The sequence below is a fragment of the Phaenicophaeus curvirostris genome, chromosome 1 (genome assembly GCF_032191515.1).
Source record: "Phaenicophaeus curvirostris isolate KB17595 chromosome 1, BPBGC_Pcur_1.0, whole genome shotgun sequence".
In the NCBI taxonomy this organism is placed as follows: Eukaryota; Metazoa; Chordata; class Aves; order Cuculiformes; family Cuculidae; genus Phaenicophaeus; species Phaenicophaeus curvirostris.
Window position 1 is genome coordinate 94,132,170 of NC_091392.1, and position 25,026 is coordinate 94,157,195.

General features: G+C 40.0%; 1 protein-coding gene and 1 long non-coding RNA gene across 6 annotated transcripts in view; one reads left to right on the forward strand and one right to left on the reverse strand.

Annotated features, from left to right (window-relative positions):
• Positions 1-23,924, forward strand: part of LOC138726823 (uncharacterized) — a 441,180-nt gene extending 417,256 nt beyond the window's left edge. The window contains exon 2 of the long non-coding RNA XR_011338482.1: positions 23,280-23,924. This is a non-coding gene — a long non-coding RNA (uncharacterized lncRNA). The remainder of the gene's footprint in view (positions 1-23,279) is intronic.
• Positions 885-22,441, reverse strand: CD47 (CD47 molecule). 5 transcript variants are annotated; one of them, XM_069868781.1, is made up of 11 exons: positions 22,337-22,441; positions 18,447-18,797; positions 14,855-14,944; positions 12,682-12,783; positions 12,208-12,300; positions 11,578-11,673; positions 10,296-10,388; positions 8,790-8,821; positions 6,420-6,444; positions 5,729-5,756; positions 885-3,281 (listed from the first exon to the last, which is right to left on the reverse strand). In XM_069868781.1, exons 1-10 carry the CDS (start codon positions 22,380-22,382, stop codon positions 5,731-5,733), a joined length of 954 nt encoding a protein of 317 aa, XP_069724882.1. In that variant the 5' UTR covers positions 22,383-22,441; the 3' UTR covers positions 885-3,281; positions 5,729-5,730. The 5 variants fall into 5 exon arrangements, with proteins under 5 accessions (XP_069724882.1, XP_069724898.1, XP_069724873.1 ...); XM_069868797.1 differs by lacking the exon at positions 6,420-6,444; XM_069868772.1 differs by lacking the exon at positions 5,729-5,756.
• Positions 23,925-25,026: the final 1,102 nt, after the last annotated feature.

The following is a 25,026-nucleotide window of genomic DNA, read 5'->3' on the forward strand; positions in this document are numbered from 1 at the left end:
CACCAACAACAAAAAATTATCCTATTAAATGGGAGGAATTGGAGGATGCCCACTTTTGCTATTAGGCAGGTGACTACAGCAGTAAATGTTCAATTGTGCAGCTCTGCTAAAGCACTGGAGCCCTTTCAGAAAGCCTCTGGACTAGATGGTTATGTTTGGGTTGATTTTCCTGGTTTACCTGACTGGAATAGTCTGTATTACAAGTATTATGTGACTGTATTGAGATATTCTCCAACTACTTACATTTAGATCAGCATTGTACTTCTAAGCCCAAGGTTCAAGCATACAGTTTTCCAGAGCTTTAGGACAAGGGGCACTCTGAGCTTACAGTTTACCCTAAGTTCATGTAGTGGTTGCAGGTAGGTCCCTGCACAACAAATTCTAAAACTTATAAATTTCATGTCTCCTTTAGAGAGGAGCTACTTCAGAAAATCTGGAACTTCGGCAGTAGTGCTTTAGCAGTACCACAAGAAATCCTCTTCTCACAGAAATGTCATTTCAGCACTGCAAAGACTGACTAGGAGCATGCACTGTTCCACCATGTTTTTACTTACACTAGGAGCTTGTTATTCCTCAGCACATATTTCCTCCCACAGCGTATCTGCGTGACAACATATAATGGCTGAAGTTGGTCAGTCCTATTCTAGTTGTTAGAGAGCAATCTACATACACTTCCCAACTGGACAACCTTTTTAAGGAGAAAACACCAAGACCTCCCAACCAAAACCATATGCAGTAGCCCTAGCAGCACTGAGAACGTTCTTGTATATCCATTAAGTAACCTGGTGGAAGACGAGGTGTACAGGTAGGGAGAAGAGCAGCCATGACTATGAATTTATGGAAGCAGTTACAAAAGTTTAATGTGACAGCAACAAGAAAATCTCTCCGAAAAACAACTTAAATTACTTTATTTTATAAGTATATTAGCACAATATTTACAAAATCATTTCATGTTTCATAAATAAAAACATTTTCTTGGGTAAAGGCTATAGATCTATAGATATTTAAAATGTCTCTATATTTATATATACACACATACATACACACACAAATGGAAGCACACAGTTTATGAACAACTTTGGTTTTAAATTACTGGTGGGAATAAATATCAACAATTGCGTGTATCACTGACTTTTTAAACTCTCACTTTTAAATTTTTACCCACAAGAAATCCGGAGCACTGCCCTTAACACAACAGGATGGTGAGTTTCTCATATTTCTGGGGCAATTGATTCTGCAGCCTGTACATGGCCACCGAGCTCCTCAGGTTTCAGCAACAGCTAGTAACGGCTTGGCCTCATCCCACAGCAACACAAACTGGTTCTACTGCAGTTTGCTTTATAAAAGTTAACATAAAGCTATTACACATAATGTTTTTTTTGTAAGGCAGAATACCTCAACAGAGTTCCAGTTGGTTTGGTTTTAATTCCTCAACTGCTCAACTTCAACTTGCCAGAGGGAATCACTAGTTGTAAACGGGGAGCTCTGCAGAGTACCTAATCAGGTAAATTCTTACACTGAACCATTAATGGAGAGTAGTCTCCCATCTTTAGGTATTGATGGTTGTGATGGAAAAACCTGCTCCAGAAGATTTATATATAGGAGCTTAATTATATGAATACTCCCACTGACAAACTTGAAGCTATGAAAGTAAATGTAAACTGTATGTGCTTCTTAAATGTTATCACACAAATCACCCTCTTCACTGTGGCTAGTTCCACTGATTTTAGTGAGGGCTCTAAGCAATTCAGTCTTGCAGCCCTAGCAAGAGGATTGTTTGTGACAGTAAGTATTGTAAAAGCAGACCCCTCAGCATTATTTTGTTGAATTCTTGAAGCAAGGTGTCTGCATTGAGACTTCTACCTCAACATGCAGAGACCTGAGTCTCTGCAACATGCACCCACAACACCGATATGAACTTTAGTTTGTAAAATCCAACTCTTGAGACACACCAGATTACTCAGAATCTTGGAAAATACAGATTTTATTATATTGCTGCTTAGAAGCAGCTTTCCCAACAAAGTTTTAAATTGTTAGAAAGAAAAAACCGTGTACCTTTGAAATAAATTACCTTAGTACCAACAGGAAGCAGTGTCAACATTTCTACAAAGTCCACATGAAATCCAAGAGAAGCTAACTACATTGGAACAGCTCTCAAAATAGTTGTAAAACATGGTAAAACCTCTAGGACTTGAGCATTCCACGAAAACTGATTTTTAACTGTAACACTTATATATACACAAACTGAGACTTGTCACTTCTCATCAGCTCCTCCTCCTTACTTTCTGTTTCATGTATTTGTGACATAATGGCAGCATCACAAACTTGGGTCAGAAATTAAATAGCTCCTTTGTCCATTCAATAAAAGATTTTAAAACTCTGTCAAAAATACACTAAATAGGACAACTCCTGTTTTTATGAAGCATTCATGAGTTTTACAAATTCACTGAATTAAAGTCTGAAATTGCTTCCAATAACACATACTGCACAACATAAACACACAGAAGAACCACATTCAGCATGAAAATTACAAATTGCTGTGCTCAATAATTCCAGTGCTGAATTAGGCTCCAACAGCTGAGCAGTTTCTCATCAAGGAATACAGAAGAGGCATGGAGAGCTCTCTCACTGGACTAAAATATCAGCAACCAGAGCACATGTGATTACTGCCCACAGAAAGGAATACTACTGTTTCATGGAATTAGGAGAACTCAGTCAATAACTTCAGGAGAGCTGGAAGTAAACTTTGTACTTACGCAACTGTGTGTATAAGCATTTTATTTATTTGTTTTATAAAGTTTTGTTGAATGTCAGTAAAGATGTATTGTACAATCTCTACTTCCTGCATGTATCACAGACATAAGACCATACTTTGCCCATGCACACAAATAAAGAAAACAATAGCCTAAATGGTATTGCAATCTTTGGGCTGAGCATGCCCATTATCAAAGCAGAGACTAATGATAGTTCTTGAAAATAATACCACTAAGGATTGCTACAGGGAGATTCCTGTAGTGGGCAAACAGTGCTTTTCATATTCTCACCCTCAACCACACCATATGTACCATAACAAAATAAAATAAGGATCACATGTGGGCAAACACACACGTTCCTCGTTACAGCTGGTGTGACTATAAAATTACATCATTTATATCAAAAGCACTTTTGCCACACATGCAAAACAACTATTTCCTGAATTTCTTCTCTTTGAGTAGTGAATCTTCAAGGCCACGGTGTATCAACAACGGTGTACTTTTCACGCATCACATAGCTCGTCAGTTCTGGGAATTAAAAAAGAAGAAGATTGTTTGGGAAGAGCAGCAACACTTTGTGCTGCCTTTTCAAGTTACAGCTTACAAAAATGACTTTTTCATTTCAAAGTCTGAAAGCATGTCTAGCACTCAATAGTGGAAAAGAGCAGTACTAGCAGCAAGCTATGTTTTAGTCTCTCCATAACAGAAAAGCAGACGCTGCCTTGGAGCTCCAACTTATGAACTGGAATAAGCTGTAGTGGCTCCTAACCTCAGCTGTTTGACCTGTCCCATCTTTATTCCTAATGCTGGCATACTTAAACATGCCATTTGTTTAAGATAGTGTACTTCAGCATCTGACCTGCTCCTTCAGTGTGTGTGAACATTCAAGGGACAGTTAAGACAGAGAGCAAACAGGAAGAGCTCAAAAGGTTCCTGCCTCCTGCTTCCATGTCAGAGCCCTTGCCTTCGATCTCTATCACCTGTCATTTTTAGGAACCATCTTTAAAGGCAGAAAAAGCAGACAGACTAACTCTACCATAAAAGTCAAAATGAAATGGATAATCAGCAATTTCTGTGTTTTTGGAAGCTTTACCTCAGCACTAAAAGAGGATGTTCGGGTTTTTTTTATAAGCCTAAACGAGACCCAAGAGGAAACAGTGAACTTATGTAAAATTAGATCTCCAAGCAAAACTCTGTTTTGTTCTTCAGCAGTATGTAGCAACTTTATTGATCCCATCCTTATCTCCCTTCTGGTCACTTTTGAATGCAACAAAATGGCAAATATCTATTTATCTCCTGGTCTCCAACAGATGCCCTGAGGAACAAATGTCACTTCTGAAGGAGAGTCTACCTTCCATCCCTCCTATATCAGATTACACTAACTAGTATACATTTTATCAATGCATTTAGAAGACACCAAAACAGTTGTCCTTCATACTGCAAAAGTGCTTGTATTCCCATTGGTTTAGAAAATAATCCTATGGTGCATTTGGATGAATCATGTAGTAGTCATAAGTAATCTAGCAGTACATTGTATTTGTAAGCAAGCCTGTTTTTAAAATCAGCTGTTATACTTTTCTTCAAATCACGGCTAAGTAGTACTTCATTTGTCACATTGTCGATTCATACCTTCTAGAAGTGGCATGATAGGAAAATATTTCAGGTAAATTAACAGATTTCGAGTCATTTTACTCTTTGTCCTGACCAGTAAAATCTTGCTAATTTGATGCATAAGTACTAGGCTAAGGGTTGAGCGACACCTCATGAAAGGCTTGCTCAAGTTCTAGGAAGAAACAAAAGTAGCAATAGCATCAAGTGCTCTTCTATCCTACCTCCATGTAAAGGAAGTACAGCTTTGGAATAGAAAAGAATCAATAAAAAACTGGTTTCCTTTTCATCCCTGAGCATCTAATCTAAACTTAAGCTTTTTAATAAGAGCTTAAAATTTAAGCCAGGCAAACTCTGTTACTCTTCTGATAGATATGAGCTGCAGGAACGAAGAATCTTCACAAACACAACTACCTGCTTCACATACTAGTTTGGGAATTTTGAGGCCAAGTTATTACCATCTCTTCCATTTCATGGCTTACTATAATCTAGGAGAGATCTATTTACATGGAATCAGTGTTACAGTCTTGCAGGCTGTTACAAAATCAGAAAGGACTAATCCCAATACTGAAGACATTTGAAATCAGAAGCAATCTTAAGTTAGGTCAGGACACTGCAACATACATCTTTGTTTGCCGTATTTGGTAGATCGTTAAACATCAAGCATAACCAACAGGCAGAAACCACAGTGCCCTTTAGATCTCAAAGTTTAAAATTCAGGTTTGCCAAAAGTAAGTACTTATTCAAGCAGTTCTCAAATTTTATTGTGTGAAACTGTTTTGGTTGTGTTCATTTTTGAACGCTACTATCTGACCCAGAAAAATAATAAATTGCGTGAAATCTGATTGGCATACAAACAATCTAACAAAACCAAGATAACTTAAATAACATATAAAGGGGGGCGAGGGGGAGAAAGTCTACTTTTAAACCACTCTCCTGTGAACTCCCACGGCAGATCACTAATAAAATACATAGAGGAGGCTTAGTTGTATTAGCAACAACAAGAATCCTCAAAAACCAATCACAACAAGCCACCGCCAAGGCAACACTCCATGCATTTGAAATACTATGTAAGCATAAACAAAGCACACAAACTATTTGACCTTCAATGTTTTATTAGGAACACACTACTTAATAGTCTCCTTCACTGCCTTATCCTCTTCACTGTTTAGAAATACAAATTCTACCCGCATGTATGATAGAAAAAATATATTCTTCTTTTCAATGAAACTTGTTTAATAAGAACAGCACCTGCAATAAAACCTGTCCTCTAAGTTTCTTCAGACTAGCACTGAGTAACTCTAAACATCAAAATCCCCAAATATGTGTTAATTAAAATAAATATTTGGAGACATATTTAGACTTACCATCATTCTAACATCACTCCTTTTGCATCTTTAAAAGCCAAACAAATGGATTAGTAATGAGCGAAAGAGCAAGAAATGCTTCATAATTACTATTCAGATTAATTCTAAAAATCAGGTTAAAAATTGCTACTACTGCAGCATGCCAATTAGTGCACAGAACAGAAAACCAAACCAAACAAAACAATAAAATCAGCCTCATCCCATTCTTACTGAATATTTTCCCCATCTTAAGCCCTATCAGAGTACCCCAACAGCACGGTAGAGTTTCCCCAACCCAAAGAAATATCAAAAGATCAGAGTGACAAGGGCAGATTCTGCTGTAATCATAAGCATTCCACCAAGATAAATGGTCGTGAAGAAGAATTAACAATAACTTTCAAGACCTGTCCCCTCTTTTTCTCTTTTTCTTTCTGCAAAGCAAGAAATATAAGGATATAATATCCTAGGATATTAGATTTGTCCTAGAATAGTCAAATAATGTCACTGGCTAGCAAGCACAGTAGCATAGAAAGGGGATCTGAAGCTGCAGGCATAATTTTACCAAGAGATCAAACTCTCACTGACTCAGACACACATAAGGTGACATACCAATCTGCCATTTCAGTGCTGTTGTATCAAGAACTACAATTATCTTTCACCTTTTTCCATAATTAATCTCTTAAATAGAAGATAAGCCTTGAATATCACCTACCATTTAGTGGTTCTTCTACAGCTTTCTGCAAAACATTTAAAAATATATATATGTATAAAAAGCCTTCATGTTTACTTTTGGCTCGCCACAGTTAAATTACTCTAATTGACATATACAGTAAGTAGTGATTCTACAAAAATGAAGAAAGCTGAACGTTAATAAAATTATTGAAGAGTACTGAAAAAAATATATGAATCAATTAACTGCATTGTCCAGATTATTCTTCCCTGCTGTAAATTTTTCCTCAGACAAAATACCTCCAGGTGGCAGCAAAAGGCATGCAGATACTACTTTCAAGCTCTAAAATCTAATTGATTATTTCTGTGACTTGATCAATGGTTAGTAATAAAGCAGCATAACATGAAAAAAAATAAAAATAGCAGCCAAGCAATCAAGTGTAATCTCCCCCAAAAGGAAATACACCACAGTTGTGCCTGGTAGACAATCATCAGAAACAACACACACAATCTACAAATATGTTAAAAAAAAAATATATATATATATATATCAGTAATTGGTTAAGATGGCAGATTTCAAAATATGTACCTTTTCTCAGTCAGACTTAAGAAAATACCAAGCATCATTTTGTAAGTGTGCCCCGTGTCAAAATTAAGCACTTCACTGATACCAAGTTTTCCAGTCTTTAGATTACACAGAATTGAAGTGTATCTTCAAAATTACCTCACGCTTATTTATTGCCTCAAAGTACAGTAATATAAGCTGAACAGCCCTCAATGGAAATGAGCAACGTTTTAACACACTTAAATTTCCACTAGGTCGTCTCGTAACTTCTGTAAGTTCATGGGCACAAATCTTCACCACCCAAATTCCTCAGTATCTGCTAACTGCAGATACCCTCTGCTAACTAACAGATAACCCTCCACTAACTGCAGCTGCAAACCCCATATTTTTATTGGTCGAGACTTCCAGTGACCTCTAAGTTTTAAAAATTTCATTTCACTCCTGTCTGAAATTCAGAGAGTAACCTGGTGTTCATTACTACGCAGCTATGACTATTTCTTTACTTGCCAAATTGTCACTGCGGTGCAAAACCACCTTATGAAGAGAACAGCTCTAAAGAGAACGATTCCACAAAGGATGTTATTTAGCATGTTGGTTTCTACTTCAAAGCTTATTTACAACCAAAAACTAAGTTAGGAAAAAAAAAAATCTCCTCTTGCCCTGTCTGCTTCCATTCTACAAGTTAAGGTGCTCACTTTTGACAAAGGCAAGACTGTGCTTTGAAAGAAACGTTACCGTAACACACTTCTCTCTGCTCATTTTTATAACATAATGAACTTTTTCCTTTTCTAGTTTTTTTTGTTTGTTTTTAAAACTCCATGCACTTATATTCTTTCCATATGTAAGGGACCAATCCTCTGAAATACTATTCCTTACACTGAAAATGGATGAGAAAAGGCAAAGAAAAATAATAGTAATAGAAAAATACATCTGTTGTCCTAATTGCAGTCAGCTCTCCTGCACCACGGTTAGAAACCATCTTTCTGCTACAGGATGAAGCGGAGACCTGGAAATGTGTCTCAAATGATTTCTTGCCAGCCAAGAAATGGGATGACTTAGTATTTGCCACGCTCCCCTACTACAAGATTTTACTGGTATTTTACAGTTGTGCCTCTCTGCTTGCTTCTACAAAACTCCAGAAATCAGGCAGTTCATATTCATGGGCCACTAGGAAGCACTGCATAAGTCTGATCACTAGAAAGCAATGTGTAAGTCTATCAAAATTACTGTTTTAGGAATGATTATTCTAGAATTCAAGAACACTGACTGAAAAGCCATCTTCAAGAAAAAAAACAAAGTGCTTTTCCATTTGTTCTGTGTGACCTAAAGACAGACACACTCTGCTTTCAGATGGTTGCATCTAATTAAAGGGCATTATTAGAAAATAAGAAAATAAAAAATATCAAAAATATAGTACCCATATAGCTGGGAATTCAAGAGAATATTAAAAGGTTCTTGTATAAAAAACTGGGGGGGGGGGGAAATGAAGTCTTTGTTATAAGCCACCTAGACAAAAAAATTCAATGGTATTCCCCAGTCACCTTAATGAAAAAGCATTTTCATTAAGGTGAGCAAAAGGTCTTCATAAATTCATGCGAAAGAGTGCATCATAAAAGAACAACAAACTTCCCCTCACATCCACCACCTTTTTGTGACAGTCTGGGACTCCACACTCAAGAGGGACAATGAAGACCACCAATTCACTCAACGGTAGACATCTGTTACACAGCCAGAACTTTTGCTTGCTACCAACCTGGTCTGCATTCGAACTAGTGAAGAAAGGTTCAGTATCTCACTATAATTCCCTGAGCCATCTAGTCACCCCAAATTTATTAATTTTAAGCTTACCCCTGGACGAGGAGGATCTTTCATTCTGGAACCTAAAATAAGTACAAAAACGTGACCAGGCAGGTGAATAAATGTCATGATCAACTGAATAAAAATATCTACTGATAAAACTTAGAATGGAGTAGCAACACACAAAATGGAAGTTTCCCCTATGCAAAGCTACTCAATATGATGATCTACAAATTCTTAAAGCCTCTAAACACTCCTCTGTTTAGGAACTGAATAATCTTATCACGTACAGTCTGTGAATCGTCTCACTCATGCATTCAGCTCTAAAAATGAATTACACTACACACTATTCTTTGTGCTTGTTTTGGTGTGCTGGAATCTACCCCAACGGTCACATTGGACTTATTCAGTCAGCATAATCAAACTATAAATGCAATATTTCTGCGGACCATTAGCACACAGCATCAAAATCATGTATACAAGTAGTCCAAAGTCAGTAAAAATTACTTTTATTGTTGTTAAAAGGCCTGCTGCACCTGTCACATTTTTTACTTCTCTTCATCTATCTCAGATATCAAATATTAGGCATTTTGTCTGAATTTCTTCTTTAATGGAAATCTTCCCTCCCTCAGGGTCTATTATTTCTGACCACAGCCACATAAGGCATGCACATGGCGACTACATAGTTCAGTGCAGACTATGGACTATGCACACTGTACACACATTAGCTTGAGTCTGGAAGCAACATACCCTCAACTGCATGGTTCTGCATCCAAACCAAAAGGCTGTTTGAAGAGCCTTCATGCACAGCTAGGAATAAATAAAGTCACTCCACTCTCAGACTCAAGCCGTAAATCCACTTAACGTTATTCTGTGGTGTGCCAGCTTAGAGGTGTCTGCACCATGTCTCAATCACACAGCATTGCTGTGGTTTTCGCTTACTTAGCAGGCCTGGTTGACTTTTATGCGTTTAAAAATCTCATCCTCTTGAGATCTGATGAACAGACCAGTTTCTGAAACGAAGTATTGATATTCTTTGCTCCTGGCTTTTAAAATTAAGCATAAGCAAAACCAGGATTCACTAAAATTAAAGCTGTGTATTCAAATCATTCCTATTTTAACCTACCTCTAACTGGTGGAAATTGCGAGTCAAATCTTGCTTCTTTAAATTCATATTCTGATAAGCTTTTCTCTGCATCACATAACTCATTATAGAAACCTTGAAATTCTTTTGCTTTAACTAGCCAACTGTGTAAATACAGAGCTTAAACAGCAACATCCATCCTACAGTTGAAACACTCTTACTGAAGAAACCTGGCTCTGTCGATCTGAAGACATTTTAAGATAACATGTAGATTTCTTTATGCAAGATGTTCCATAGTGTCTACAAAACAAAGCCAATATTAACAATCTTTAATTAATTTTACAAACTATGTAATTCTGAAATGGCACCTTACATTCAAATAAGCTGGGTCTACTATCGAGGAGTACAATAGAGAAAACTGCTCTTCTGAATATTTAAGTACTAAAAAATACAGAATATTGGGTGCTACTTACCCTTAATTAACACGTAAGCCAGACTAAGCAAAGTTGCAATAGCCATAACAGCTAAGCCAGCAATCACAACAGATGCATGTAACGGAGGACAGGCTGTTAAAAACATCATGCAAGAAACTTTATCATCTGACACAAGTAAAAGCACCTCTATTTTCCAATATAATAAAATACTAACATAAATAATCATGATAAAACCATGTGATTAATTTATCTTTCAAAGCTACTGCAGAACTACTTCTGCATCGTTCTCTGTATACATTCTTCAGTGATACCGAGGCATATACTGATTTATTCTTCTTAGTCGTACTATTCTGCCAGTTTTGCTGTCTACTGTCATCCACTGCAATTGAAAACATTCTTTAATTAACTATATTTTAAATTTGAACTTACATCTTCAATACCAATTATCTGAACTATAATTGCATTAGGTTAGAGAATTCAATACTGTTACTGATAAAACAGGGTAAAAAAAGGGAAGGGAGCAGAATATATGACTGTAATTCTGAGGCAAATCCACCACAGATAACAGGAACGCTCCATGTTTACAGGTTTGCCACAGAGCAGGAACAAGTTGTTACCAACCTCACCACAGTACACTACAGAAATTTCATGTTCCCTGAGCCTTGTTTCCAGAGACTTGAAGTCACTAACTTCTGTGAACTCAACCTAGGATAAGCTATTTCTACTGACACATAAGGGTCACTGAGCTAAACTTCTGGAGATGCAGGTAACCTGTACCTTATATGACCCGACAAAAGGTCACCCTGAAAAACTAGGGAGACTTTCCATTTGAGAGAATAAAAACGTCCTCCATTCTGTATTACTCCAGAGGATGAATGCTTTACCAGAAATCTCCCATCAGTTTATTTTTCTACTACATTCGACAACACTTAGGTGCGTTTCACAAATACTTCGGTAAATACTAAACAGTAAGAATAACAATAAGAAAGGTCAATGTTGGTTTTAGGTGGCTCTTCAGGGCACCACCTGTTGCAAAATTGAAATAATAACTTTTTTTTAAAAAAAAAGCAACTGCTCATAGAATACAGTCACACTGGATACAGTCACACTAATGAAACTGCTATATTAATATTACCTATTGCTCTTCTTCTTTCATCAGATAAAAGCATAAATACAGTAGTCCTAAAGTACATTTACAGAAGTTAATTGGTAACACTAAATGTAGTGAAGCCATTTTCACAGCATTTTAGTGTTACAAATAAACAAACATTAGATACAGACAAAAGCAAAAAGGCACTTTTACAGAAGATAAATTGCTTACCTGAGACAGACAATGCAAAACCAACCACAGCAATTATATAACCAAGAATTTGCAAACCTATCAGAACAAACGTTTCTTTTGATAGTCCATCAAAAACTGGGAAAGACAAAGAGAAACAAAATCATAATTTTAAAAAGTTAACTACAGAGGCACAGAAAATAGATCACTCGCATCAAGATAGAAATCAGGTTCTCCCAAATTCTAAGCTCAACCAGCCAGTATGAAAACAAGACTCAAAAGCCACTGCAAGTCACTCAGGGCTCTTGTAGGTATACATGCACATATAAAAATATATGTACTTATAAATAAAAGTATAAATAAATAACAAAAAAAATAGAACACATGCACTGTGAGAGTTATTCATCACAGTCCAAGACCCGGGAAGCAAGAGAGCAAGAGCAGGAATCACTCAGAAATCCCACCCTAGATCTGATTTTTCAAGCAGGTAACTTATACTTCTTCCCTAAGCAACTCAGCCAAGTACACACAGGTTAAACATTTTGGTTTGAGACACTAGGCAGGTCAGGAATGCAGTATGCTATTTATAAAAAAGAAAACAGTATGTAGATTATGAGGGAGGAGCTCAGTTTTCCCATCAGTATGTTCTCGAGTTAATAAATAAATACTCACCAATTCCAAACATTAAGTACTGAAGTGGTACCACAATCACAGCAGGGATTATGAGTAGGCCAAAACCAGCTTGACTCTGTGTGTTATAGCCATCTGCAAATATTTGCATGGAAATTAGTAAAACAGAAATCCTTGATTGGAGTAAAGCAACAACAGTAAATCATTAGTACCTTCAAGCTTGTAAGGTCTATAAAAAAAAAATCCCACTGAAGCACTGCAAGTCACTCCCTAGCTCCTAATATTCACCCAAGGTAGCAGGGCAGAAAGCAGAAATAAATTTAGGACTGTATCTCCCCATGATCATTAGAGGGCCTGACAACCACAATTCTGTTTCTGTTGTACTCTGGACCTTTTTTTCATTTAAAAATTTGTAGATGGCAACTAATAGGTGGTAACAGATCCTATACTACTGTATGGAAGAGATTAATTTGCGTTCTTATTCCCTTAGTCTAGGAAGACAATTTTAATACTTACCTTGAACAAAAAAAACAATGCCTACAACAGCAGCAACTGTGAAGATGAAGCCTGCTACACTGAAGCAAATTTTCTTCCGAGCTACAACTCCATATTTTATTGCTTAAAGACAAAAAAAGATAGAGAGAGGGAAACAATCATACATACAGATTCTCTCACTAAAATACATATTTTTTTTATTAGGACTGCTGTCCTAAACAAAGAAACAAATTCCTTAAAAATTTTAACTAATTATATTACCAAGATTTCATTTGTTTTCATTGTTTGATATGGTTAATTTGGCTTATTCTGATAAGTGAAACCTGGAATTTGTGTTCTAGTCAAATTCTTAATTGCACCCTCTATACCATCGAGGTGACATTATAACTTTGGGACACAGTACAGGTTAATTCAAGTAGATGCACTACTGACACTACAGAAACAAAACAACTACGTCCCCCCCAACATATGTTCCCAAGTGCTACCCAGATAAATCAAGCCGAGTTTAACGAAATATTTAAAGGCATCCTGTAGCATTGCTGTATTCACAGGTTAACTAAAACAGTGCAAATTAAACAGGGAAAATACCAAACTCACTAAAAGAACCCAACAGTTACTACCTTCACATTTTTTAAAATAGAGTTAGCACAATTTCTTTTCCCCATAGAGATCACAGACCTCACAATAAAGTACTTCACCATGGAGGTATCCATGCTTATTTCAAGACAATTATTACTTTCCAATCAAAATGCTAAAAACAGTTCCGCTACGAATGCAAGACAACAATTCCTGAACATATTAGGAATCTTACATTATGGAAATAAAATAATTAAAAATACATATGTTACTTTTCAACTTCTGACCAAGGATGGACCTTTGAAGAGTCACATACAACTTTCAGAGGTTCATGAAAATGTAATCACAGAAATGATATTTAGATAAGTGACTATGTATGCGATTACTATAAACCATCCTGTATACATGTTCTTTCTGTCTCTTATGGACTCAGCTCTAAGCAGAAATTTTATTTTCTTTTTTTAGAGGTCTACAAATTGAAAAGGGTGGAAAAAAATCACAAGGACTGATGTAACAAATTGCACCACAGGAAACCATCAGAAAACTTAGAACATAAAGCAGACTCTGCATTCCATAGGTGTTGGACAGCAGCGTACAAAGAACATCTAAAGATGTCCGAGACTGGTGAATGCATTGCCTCTAAAAAAACATTTGACAAAATCACTGAAGTCAGTTTTAAATTATAAATCAGCCAGTGCTAAAAGCCTATTGAACAATTTACATTAAAAACAGAGGAACATCCTTCTCCACTACTGATTTTATGACCATAATATGAAATATGCTGTTTGTAATGATTCAATAATGTAGAGGTGAACCAACAGTGAAGAAAAGCTTCCTTGTTGACACTGACGGCAGACATTAAAATTATACCCCACAAAAATTACATACATGCAAAAAAGCTCATAGTTTGCAACATTATTGGCAACAGAAACGTACATAAAATAGCCTAACCGTAGGGAGCAACCCCTGGCATCCAAGCAAATCAAGCAGACTGGCACAGATACTATGGCTTAGGGCTAAACCCCCTTCAGCACAGTGCCTGTGTCCACACTGCATGACTGGGGCAGCATGCGGCACACTGAAGCCCCAAAACACACATCTTTTTAATGAGTTTAAGTCCTATTTTTTTTCAATTTAAAGGTCCTAAACTCTGCAAACACTATGACAGACTAGTGGGTTTGCAGCTTGATACCAAAAAGGTATGTTATGTGTCCTGAAAGAATGCAAGGCCCACCAAAAAGGAAATGGAAGACCATGCAGGTGCAGCTTGGTGTGCTCTTACTGACCAAGTCTGTTAAGAGTTCTTATTGGGAACTATCTTGAGACCTGTATACAAGGTAAGCCTCCCGTGGCATCAGCTGATTCATGCCAGAACAAAGCCCGGTCATGAACATAAGTAACACACCATGAATGATCAGGAGAGGATTCCAGACCAAAACAAACACCAAGTTATTTGACAAAACAGACATAGCACCACTCCATGTATTATCTGGATCAATTCTACTAGACATCTTCTAGATATAAGCACTGTCTTTCATCTTAGACAGATGCCTTTATGCAAGCAAGTGGTTTTAGGACAACTCAATAACTGCAAAGAATTATAAGAGTCAATACTTACCAATAAAAAAGAACTGAGCCAAACACAAAACAGCAACAAATAACAGCAATGCTATGATGAAAGCCCTTTCCATTAGAATAAACCATGGTCCTAGAGAATAAATGAAGAAAAATGGTATGAAGAAAACAAACTGAGGCTTTACATTTATTGCTCTTTTCAGGCTATGCTCCAGATTGCTGAATACTGCATGTAATAGTTAGTATTAAGAATTATAATAGGCTAAAAAAGCTATGACTCCTACTTAGGTATTTTTCACCCTGATCTCGTGTATGACATTGTATTTTTTCAGTATTTCTAGTAACCCTGTCATTTTCCAAACCTTATCCTCCACTGCAGAAGACAGTATCTTTACGCTACTTGTCTGGTAGTAACAAGCTAGTTAGCTTGTGGATCTACAAACAGCACAGCAGATCAGAAAAAAATAGTGTATTTACATTAAGCAGGGAAGCTAGGCAAGATATGAAAAGTTCAATTTGATGCTTACCCAGCTATTTTAGTCTACCTCCAGCTGATGCAATTCCTGAAGTAATCCAGATGTGTGACAAGGAATACAGTAAACGTAAGTGAGAAGGAAACCCTGTTTTATTAATTTTAGAAACCACACATTTTCCTTTAAGTCTTCCCACTACCATCCATTTAACTTTTTTTTTCTCTACCCTGCATCTTGGATGCCTTAGGCTGTTCAGTCACTTGTACTCTAAGACATGTAAGCCACCTTCCAACAGAATTTTCTGAAAATATCTCCACTGAACTGGAAAATGCAGTTGATTCTTGCATCTCTGCTCATAAATTGATTTAGACTCAGTGGAATCCAGTGTCTCCATTTCTTACATTATATTTACCACTGTTCTCCTGTCTGCATGCTTGCTTATGAAGAAATTGCCAACGTTAATCTAGACACACACTACTTGCACTTACTCTCCATGTTTAAAAGCTGTATCTGCAGCTCCAGAAACACAGAATTAAGCAGCAATACCTCACAAAATACCTCAAGGACAGTTTTAAATGCATAAATTCTCCTCTTCCCCCTCCTCTCCCCCCATAAGGGGTCACAGAAGATGCTGTGGTTACAATATGCATACAAGGCAATTGCAAAATATACTAAGGGCAGAGAAATGCAAGAATATCTGCTAACTTCCTTAAAGCCAAACACAGTCTAATTTAATGAACTGTTTTAAGGAAGGCTTTTTGGTTCATTCGCATTTTCAAAAAAGCAACTAATATTGAACAGTAACTTCAATGCACAGCTGTCATTCTCTAGATAAGTCAAATCCTACAGGCAAATCCCAGAGATGCTGTTCTATGGAACTGAGAATTATTAATGAATTTCAAGTATCTGCAAGCAGAGACTCTAAAGCAGCTTCACTTTGTCTAAGATTTCCAGATGATACTACCAGGTATCACAAACAGAAGAAAAGCAGCCATGAAGCTTAGTATGTGCCAGGACTTCAGCAAGCAACATGGCACCACATATGGTCCGGTTGTAGAGCCTAAAAGCAGTTGCCTGCAATACTGCTGGTACATGCAACATGCAAATAAGAGAAACACCTGAATACATTTTCTTGGTAACACATTTCCCTTAGTCTGGTGCTACACAGCAGTAAACTTCTGGCAAAAACTCAGTTCAAAACTAACAAGAGAAATTTTATGGGGGAATGGAGAGGGGAGTCGGGGAGGGAGAAGAGAAGAGGGCGAGGGGAAACTTTATGACTTTACGGTCACTTTCCTGTGAAGATAACTGATCAGTAAAGAGCATAGCCAAAGACAAGGGTACTAGCATTTAAGTCTTGCTCACTCGGCTACCTGTTTCCTAGGTGAATTCAGAAATTCTGTAAAGTGAGATGGACAATATTTGGCTCTTACAAGACTATCTTTGTAAAAGCATCAGTTGGAACATATTAGTAGTGACAGCATGAATTCATCGCTCAGAAATGACAGTGAACACTGGTACAGATTTCCATTATTCACAAACCCTTTTTCAAAGCTCACTTGCTGCACTTTCTTCTATGAGCTTACCTTGAGAGTCTCTCTAGAAAACTGCGGAACAAGCAACAAAAAATTAAGCAGAAGGATTTAAAGAGAGAACAAGCAATTGTTTTACCTTCAGCTAAACCATGCCACATAAAACTAAGTTCTATATTTTTTAGCACATCCCCTCAAACCTAACGCGACCTCACAACTATAAATTCTTCACAAACCATATTTTTCCGTTGGGGCAATTTCCTGCACACGTGATGACTCGAAAATGTTATCTGAAAAATTACATCAGTTTCATGCTTTGTATTCTTTACACTGCTTTCAAAATTCTAAACATGGAGAAAATAAACATAAGACAAAACTTGCAAATGGAACTTGATTCCACCACATCCTCAAACCTTGTTTCCTCTTCTAGAGCTTAACACTGAATGGCAAAAACAATCCAAAAAGGTTGAGTGAGAAGGAAGTTGTAACAGAAGGAAGGAAACTGCCTACACCTCTCTTTTCACCTGTTCGAGCAGTGTTCCAAGAACTGAATGATTTTGCGGCGTCCTTACTCTCTCAATGGCTCTGCCCCTCTCAATCCATTTCAGGATTGTATTTGTTTGGCAGTTGGTTAACTCAATAGTTAGACCCAACTGTGAATTACACAGGTATTTGCAGAGGACACAAGTAACATCTATTTGAGCTTCACAGATATTTCAATGACAAATGTAATAACATCTTATGATGATTCTACAGGGCACAGGAAAGTCTTCACATGCTACGCATATGTAATATACTCAGTGCTTCCAAGTTTTCCAGAAGCAAAACCCAAGTCTCCTGTGCAGAATCAAACAACACACACGTACGTTCAGTGAAAACTGTCACTTCTGCAGAATACTAGACAGACTGCACCTGTACAGCAGATCCTATTATTCGATAGCTGAGGCACTACAGCACACAGGCTACATCTGACAACATAAGGAAAAACAGCTTATAAAATGAGACGTTCATCACTTAGTCAGCATTATTTTAGTTTAACATTGTCTTCTGAAGATGACATTTACGGCTAGGCAAATGCCATAAGTTACCATATAGTAGTAGCATTTTCAGTCTCACTGGAAAACTGCATGCCTTCAGATCAAGTTTTAGAGCTCTTATACAGAATTTCTATTAGTTCTACCTATAATCTTATCCAGCATAGCTAAAGTTTGCAAGATGCAATTCTTAAAGGAAAGATCTCTGCAGTCGCTGTGATGGATGTATATACACCTCAGTACTACAAAGATAATAGGAGTACGATACAGTAAGTAATGCAATAACATGTGCATGCTAAACATACCACCAACTATATAATGCAGAAGATGTGGAAAAGCATACATTTATTAGACAACTGGCCTTCAGACATTATTACAGAATGGAAAAAAGCGTTCATATCTTTCCCACAGAAGCACTTCCCTATAACTCAATCCAAAATAACTCATTAGCATTCAGGTTAGAAGGTTTGGGTGCTACACTTTCTGGTTTTCTCAATTTAAAGTAATACATTGTCATATTCATTATTTTTCTCTTCCTGTAAGATTTTGCTTGTTTTCGCTCCCAACAAATTCTAAAACAATGGCAGGAAACTCACCTGTGATGTTTCTAAGTTCAACTGCTATTTTTCCTTCTCTGTTTGATATCGTTACTTTACAACTGTAATTTCCATCAACTCCTTCTCCATTTTTAAACGTCAGAGATGCAACACCCTTGGGTAAATCCACTAGAGACGCTAAGTTAGCTGAAGGAACCACTGGATCTCTGAAAGACTCCTGGGTTGCTCCATCATAAGAAAAAATTAATTTATCTTGTTTCAGCCACGTAACAAACATGCCCTTTGCACTGGACAGCTTTAGATTAACCACATAACAAGGTAAAGTGACAGTTCTATTACAGCTAGTTGCTTCAACAGGACTTGTCGTATTAAGTTCCAACTGGGCATAACCTATGAAGAAAAACAAAAATTGACACATTCAGAATTATTTCTAAACATACAAGAGAAGAAAAAAGAATTGCAACGTGTGACTTGGGACAACAAACTACGCCCTGAAATCACAAAAAAGAACTATGCTTTAAGAATAACAAAAGAAGGGAAAAGGGCATTATTACAGTACTACCACAGCCCCTCTACACAGACTTAGCCATTCTCTTATCTGTTTAAGGTATAGATAAATATATAATGAATAACAATAATAAAAAATAATAAAACTTTGGGCTGCCACTTACTTGGACACTTTCACTAAAAGGCCATACACAGAAATACCGCGTTAAGGCCTGTTTTCTCCAAAGCATATGCATATTAACCACCCATGTTCAGATTTTTGCTGCTGATCACATGGGTATCTCAAAACAGAGGTCCAGGCATCAGCTCCATACAAGCATCCTTTACAGTTTGTTAAGGACAGAGGAAAAAAAAAATCTACTTTTACACTTCTGAGATAAAGCACACAAGGTAGCTTAGTCAAAGATGTGCCATTTGTTCCTTCTTATCTCTGAAGGTGGAGCCAAACGCCCATAGGTTTAAATCATTTCTTTACCAATGAAAGAGATCCACACACAATACTATATATCAAAAAATTATTACTCACGTAGTATTTCAGTGTCTACACAACAGAACTGAAAATAGAGGATTTGTAACAATAAACGTCCTGTACAATTTATCACTGCGATTAATGCTAACAATAACTTTCAATGCAAGAAAAATCACAGAGGATTATGTTGTCATTGATAGGTTTTACCATTTATCTCCCACATTGTACCACGGTTCTAAAACAATAGTGCTAACTGAACACTTCCTCAAGAAACACCTAAATCCTATGCCAAGATTCTTCCAAAATGAAGGCTCAGTCATCAGTTCTTAAGAATACAAAAAATACAACTCACAAACTAGAGTAGCTCCAGTGCTCCAGTGACTTCAGAGGAACTAAGGGTACTCAAACACCTAAGCCAGCTCAGAACTGTGATACATATCCGATGATGGAATGCAATTAGTGAGACAGAAGGAGGAAAAAACCCCACAATAACAAAAAAAAAAACCTCCAGTAAAAGTTGTGTCACTATATGCAGTACCTCATTTTTTCAAAGCAACGGTCTCAGATGAAATTTAAAAAGCACTGATCCTTGAAGCACTGATTTAATACTCACACAAGCCACTGGATTACTACTGGATATAAAAAGCTTATAATAAACTGACTAAATATGCATTACGTATGACAGCATAACTGTGAAGAAAGAATTATTCTCTGGTTTACTCATTGTGTTGCATCTTTTTAAAGGTACTTCAAAAATTAGAAGTAACAAAAGCAGAGCAAAGGGAAACTACCCAGACTGCAAACTACGCATTAATGAAAAATACATGCACATAATTAAAAGCGGTAGTGATTCAGTAGTTCTTCCTGAAATAAACATCACATCCATTCTATTTTAACACTACCTCACGATAACAAGTTTCTCCATATAAGGTTGTTAGGTGCTGTTTGTTGGGGTTTTGGATTTTTCTCCTTTACAGCTAGCATATTTACAGTTTGTAATTCTTTTAATTTTTTTCTCCACTGGCTCCAATACTGAGAAAGATGATTTTCAACTACAGGATGAAACTATTCTTCCAAATATTTAACGAAACAACCATCTTGAAGGAATAAAAACAAACTGATCACTATTCTCACTAGCTGTAGCACAGAACGGCAGGGCACTGTAAATTACTGATTCCACTGGTTTGCTGTTGCACAGTCTATGAGAGCTGGCGTACTTTGCCTGAAGCAAATAAAAAGTACTCATGTGAGCTGCTCCACCAGCAGCGTGATGGGAAAATAACAAGCAAGCTGCAGACAGGCACCACCAGAAGCACACAGGCAGATATCTGTGGGGTTTGCCCTCTGCAAACATGACTGCTTTAGCAGAAGGGTTGTATGGCAGCTCACTAGAGGGAACCTGACCGCTTATTACAGATACTTCCAATATCGACTTCCAATGTTGTTCTTGTGGTACGAGGAAGTCATCAGAATTCTCCGGCAATAGCTCCCAAATCCTGCGGGCTAGGTGGGCTTCAAGCCTCAAACTTTCTCATGGATTATCAGCTTAGAAGTGTCACATAACGGCGGCAATTTTAAAGCCTTAGACTAAGCAATTTGGGGGGCTTGCTTCTGAAGAACATACAGTTGAGACGTTGCCACAGAAAGGTTTCAAATGACACACGCAGTGCAAGTCTGGGAATATTGTCCATTAAGTCAAAATTGGCTCTGCTTGGTAGTTCCACCTGATGGATACCTACGTTTCTCACAGACTACAATACATAGGGCACTCAGCATTTAAGTCAGTCTACTGCTAACTCAGGAACCCAGACATGAATTCAGGTAATAGTTTTAAACATGCAGGATTAGATGTGCTGCCCACCGACAGAAACGCAGTCTACCATTTGCATCTCAGTGAGAGTGCTGTAATTTTTCTTAATTCTCCCTCTCCCCACCGAGTTTCTTCTTGAAGGCACAGAAAAATAAGTGGTGAAGATTGCGAAATGCCATTTATACGTCAGTGACACCCAAACCTTTTTTAAGGCTGCGAAATGCCGTCAACCCCTGAAACCGTACAACAGGCGACCGACCAGTTTGATCACGGTTATTTCTTCAAGAAAGCACATGAAGCTAAGCTGCCCTAATGCGACCACGCACGAGAAGATGAGGAGCTCTGCGCTGGACACAGCGTCTCTCCTCTCCCGCAACTCCTGCGATAAGCATCTCGCCCCCAAACTCCGGGGAGGATGAGGGAATAGGAAAAGCTGGAGGATCCATCCCTACTCTCCCTAAAAAGCAGGATGGCGAGCTAGAGCTAAGCAGACCGCAGTCACCCCCCCCGCCCCAGCTGCCATCACCGCCGGCAGGGCGGGAGCGCCAGCCTCCGCCAATACCGCCATTGGCTCCGGGTCCCTCACGACAACGAAGACGCTGAGGCTCGGGATTGTGTCCTGAGAAGGAGAAAGAAGCCGGCGGAGGGGCTGGAGAGCAAGCCTTACGGCGAGCGGCTGAGGGAACCGGCGCTGGAGAAGAGGAGGCTGAGGGCAGACCTCGCCGCCCTCTAGAGCCGCCTGAAAGGGGGGAGGAGGGTGCTGGCCTCTTCTCCCAAGTGACAGGGGACGGGACGAGAGGGAACGGCCTCGAGCTGCGCCAGGGGAGGTTCAGCTCGGACATCAAGAAATATTCCTTCACCGAGAGACCTTTCGGGCACCGGCAGCGGCTGCGCAGCGCGCCCGGCCGAGTCACCGTCCCCGAAGGTGTTTTAAGAAGAGGGGCGGACGAGGCGCCCAGGGGCACGGACAAGGCAGGTACCAAAAAAGGTCATTTTCCGACCGAGCGATACTCCGATCCGAAGCGCCGCTCCCTCCTCCGCGCACCCCCTACACCCCCTCAACGCGGGTCCGGCTGCCGCAGGGGCAGGAGGAGAGGAGAGGAGCGGAGAGGAGCGGCGAGGCGAGGCCGCGGCGGGACTCACCGTGTGTGAGGGCGCAGAGCAGCGCCCAGGCGCGCAGCAGCCACATGGCGGGGCCGGAGCGGAGCGGAGCCTGCGGGGCCCGAGACGGGCGCACGGCCGGCTCCGCGCGCGCCGAGGGGCGGGGCCGCGGGGGAGGGAGGGAAGGGGGGGGAGTGTGTGAGCTGGGAGGCGGGGGGGGGGGAAGCGCGCTCTCTCCCGCCGCTGATTGGCTGCGGCCGCCGCGGCGGGGGTGGCCGCGCGCCCCCGCTCCCCCCTCCCTCTCCCCCCTCCCTCTCCCCCCTCCCTCTCCCCCCTCCCTCTCCCCCCTCCCTCTCCCCCCTCCCTCTCCCCCCTCCCTCTCCCCCCTCCCTCCGCCGCGTGGTGAGGGAGGCGCCAGCCTCCCCCATTCCCCCCCCCCCCCCCCGCAAAGGGACACCGGGATCGTATAGAGTCGATAGGTGGGAAAAGGACTCTCGCATCATCGAGTCCGAGCTCTCCTACCTGCCAGCAAACCGCGTCCCCGAGCATCTCGTCTGTCTGCCTTTTAAACACCTCCAGGGACGGGGATTCCGCCACCTCCCTGGGCAGCCTCTGCCAGCGCGCCAATGACCCTTTCTGTGGAAAATTTTCTCCCGATATCCAGTGTGAACCCGATCATGGAGCGGGTTGGGTAGGAAGGGGCCTCTACAGGACATCCAGTCCGGCCCCCTGCAATAGGCTGGGGCACCTTCAACCCGATGAGGTTGCTCCTCCAACCTCACCTCGGATGTTTCCAGGGATGGGGCAGCCTGGGCCGTTGTCTCCCCACCCTCGGTGGTCTACACTTCTAGTTTAAAATCGCTGCCCCTCGTCCTGTTGCTACAGGACCCACTAAAAATACCTTCCCCATCTGTTCACAAAGGCTTGTAGTGATAGGACGAGGGGCAATGGGTATAAACTGGAAAGGGGCAGACAGGCTAGACAGAAGGAGGAATTCCTTCACACTGAGGGTGGTGAGGCTCTGGCACAGGTTGCCCAGGGAAGCTGTGGCTGCCCCATCCCTGGAGGTGTTCAAGGCCAGGTTGGATGGGGCCTTGGGCAGCCTGATCCCATGGGAGGTGTCCCTGCCCATGGCAGGGGAGTTGGATCTGGATGATCTTTAAGGTCCCTTCCAACCCAAACTATTCTATGAGTCTATGATTCTACATCTGGACTAATTAACATATGACTATTTCAGCAATGTTTCAATACATGTTTGGGTTTTTTTCCTCAGCAGTAGCCCTCTTTAGGACTTGGTTTTTTGGGGGTTTGGGTTTTTTTTAATGGTAGAATTGTCTAAAAATCTTAGGTCTATAAATACTTGCACCATAAATGCATACTTTGTTCTCAGGCATACGACTCGGTGAAGCATTAAAAAAAAAGACTCTTAAATACATTTGAGGAACATACATGGATGGATGGACGGACAAATGGATGGATAGATTGAAAGAAAGAAAGAAAATTTTTGCAAGTCCTAACATTCAACAGAGGATGAAAGACAGGGTAGAACCAAAATTCTGTGAGAAACTGAATTTCTGTATTTTTTTATGTCTCATGAGGTTTTATTACATTTTTTTAGCTCTTACATTAATATTGGCTTGAGTGGTTCCTCATCCCCTTCCCCCCACCCCTGGCCCCCACTTCCTGAGACTCTGTTCTCTTAAATTTGTCCCCAGCCCTCCCTAAGTGATTGATGGATATTGATGCCTCGACTACTGCATTTGTTTCCTCCAGATATTCATAAAGCACTCAGACGTTCTCCAGCATTCAAGTTTAGCAAAAAGCCTTAAGCAGTGGGAGCCAACTGACTCCAGAAACGATGGAGGGGGCTGGCATGAAGCAGCTGATCCTGCTCCTGCCAGACTGATTCAGATAATGTTCTCTGGAATCCAGAGGAAACGAACTGGAGCAGGGAGTGGTAAGGAAGACATGTCTGCTTCAGTTGTGGCTCATGCATGCCCAGGCTAAGTGCCAGCATTTCAAGAGCCGCAGGCAGGTGTCAGGGGACAGGCTTAGCTCTGTGGATCTGCACAGCATGTTGTTTGTAAGAAAACTGGGAATGCTCTCCTCCTGCCGCAAAGAGGAGAAGGCTACGGCTGCAGCACGCAGTTCCCGCTGTTGCTAAGGCAGCACGTAACTCACCCACGCTAGCCTAAAAGCAAAATAGCGCACATGGGAAATTCATACAGCCAGGAATCCTGCGTGAGAGAGTGTTGCTCTGTGTCAGGAGCTGTCCTCTATACTACTTAACTGGGTTTCATAAATCCCTGAAAGATAACTCTGTGTGTGCTATTTCCCTGTTTTGGTTTTTTTTGAGGTAGATGTGCCATCTAGTTGGGTGTGCATCTGCGATACTTTGTCTTACAATGCTCTGCCTTCTGCTGCTGAGAATGGTCTGCAATGCCTCTGCTTGCTGATGGTTCCAGGAAGCAGGACTGTGCAGCACAGAACAGTTCTGACGCTTCTGATTATCTGCTGAGAGAAAGGTTCTACTTTCCTTTCTGAGCCAGGTGTGCCAAGCACACTCTGGTGTTATAGAAGAGCTGCATGCCTATAACCACTGTTTCTAACATCACCGTGGCCATTTCCCTGCAGTACTCTGTGTGTCTCCTCACACAGTGTGTGCACGATCTAGAAGCCTGCACAGAAATGTATCTTGGAAGCTGGGAAAAGGACAGGCCGTTCTCTGACTT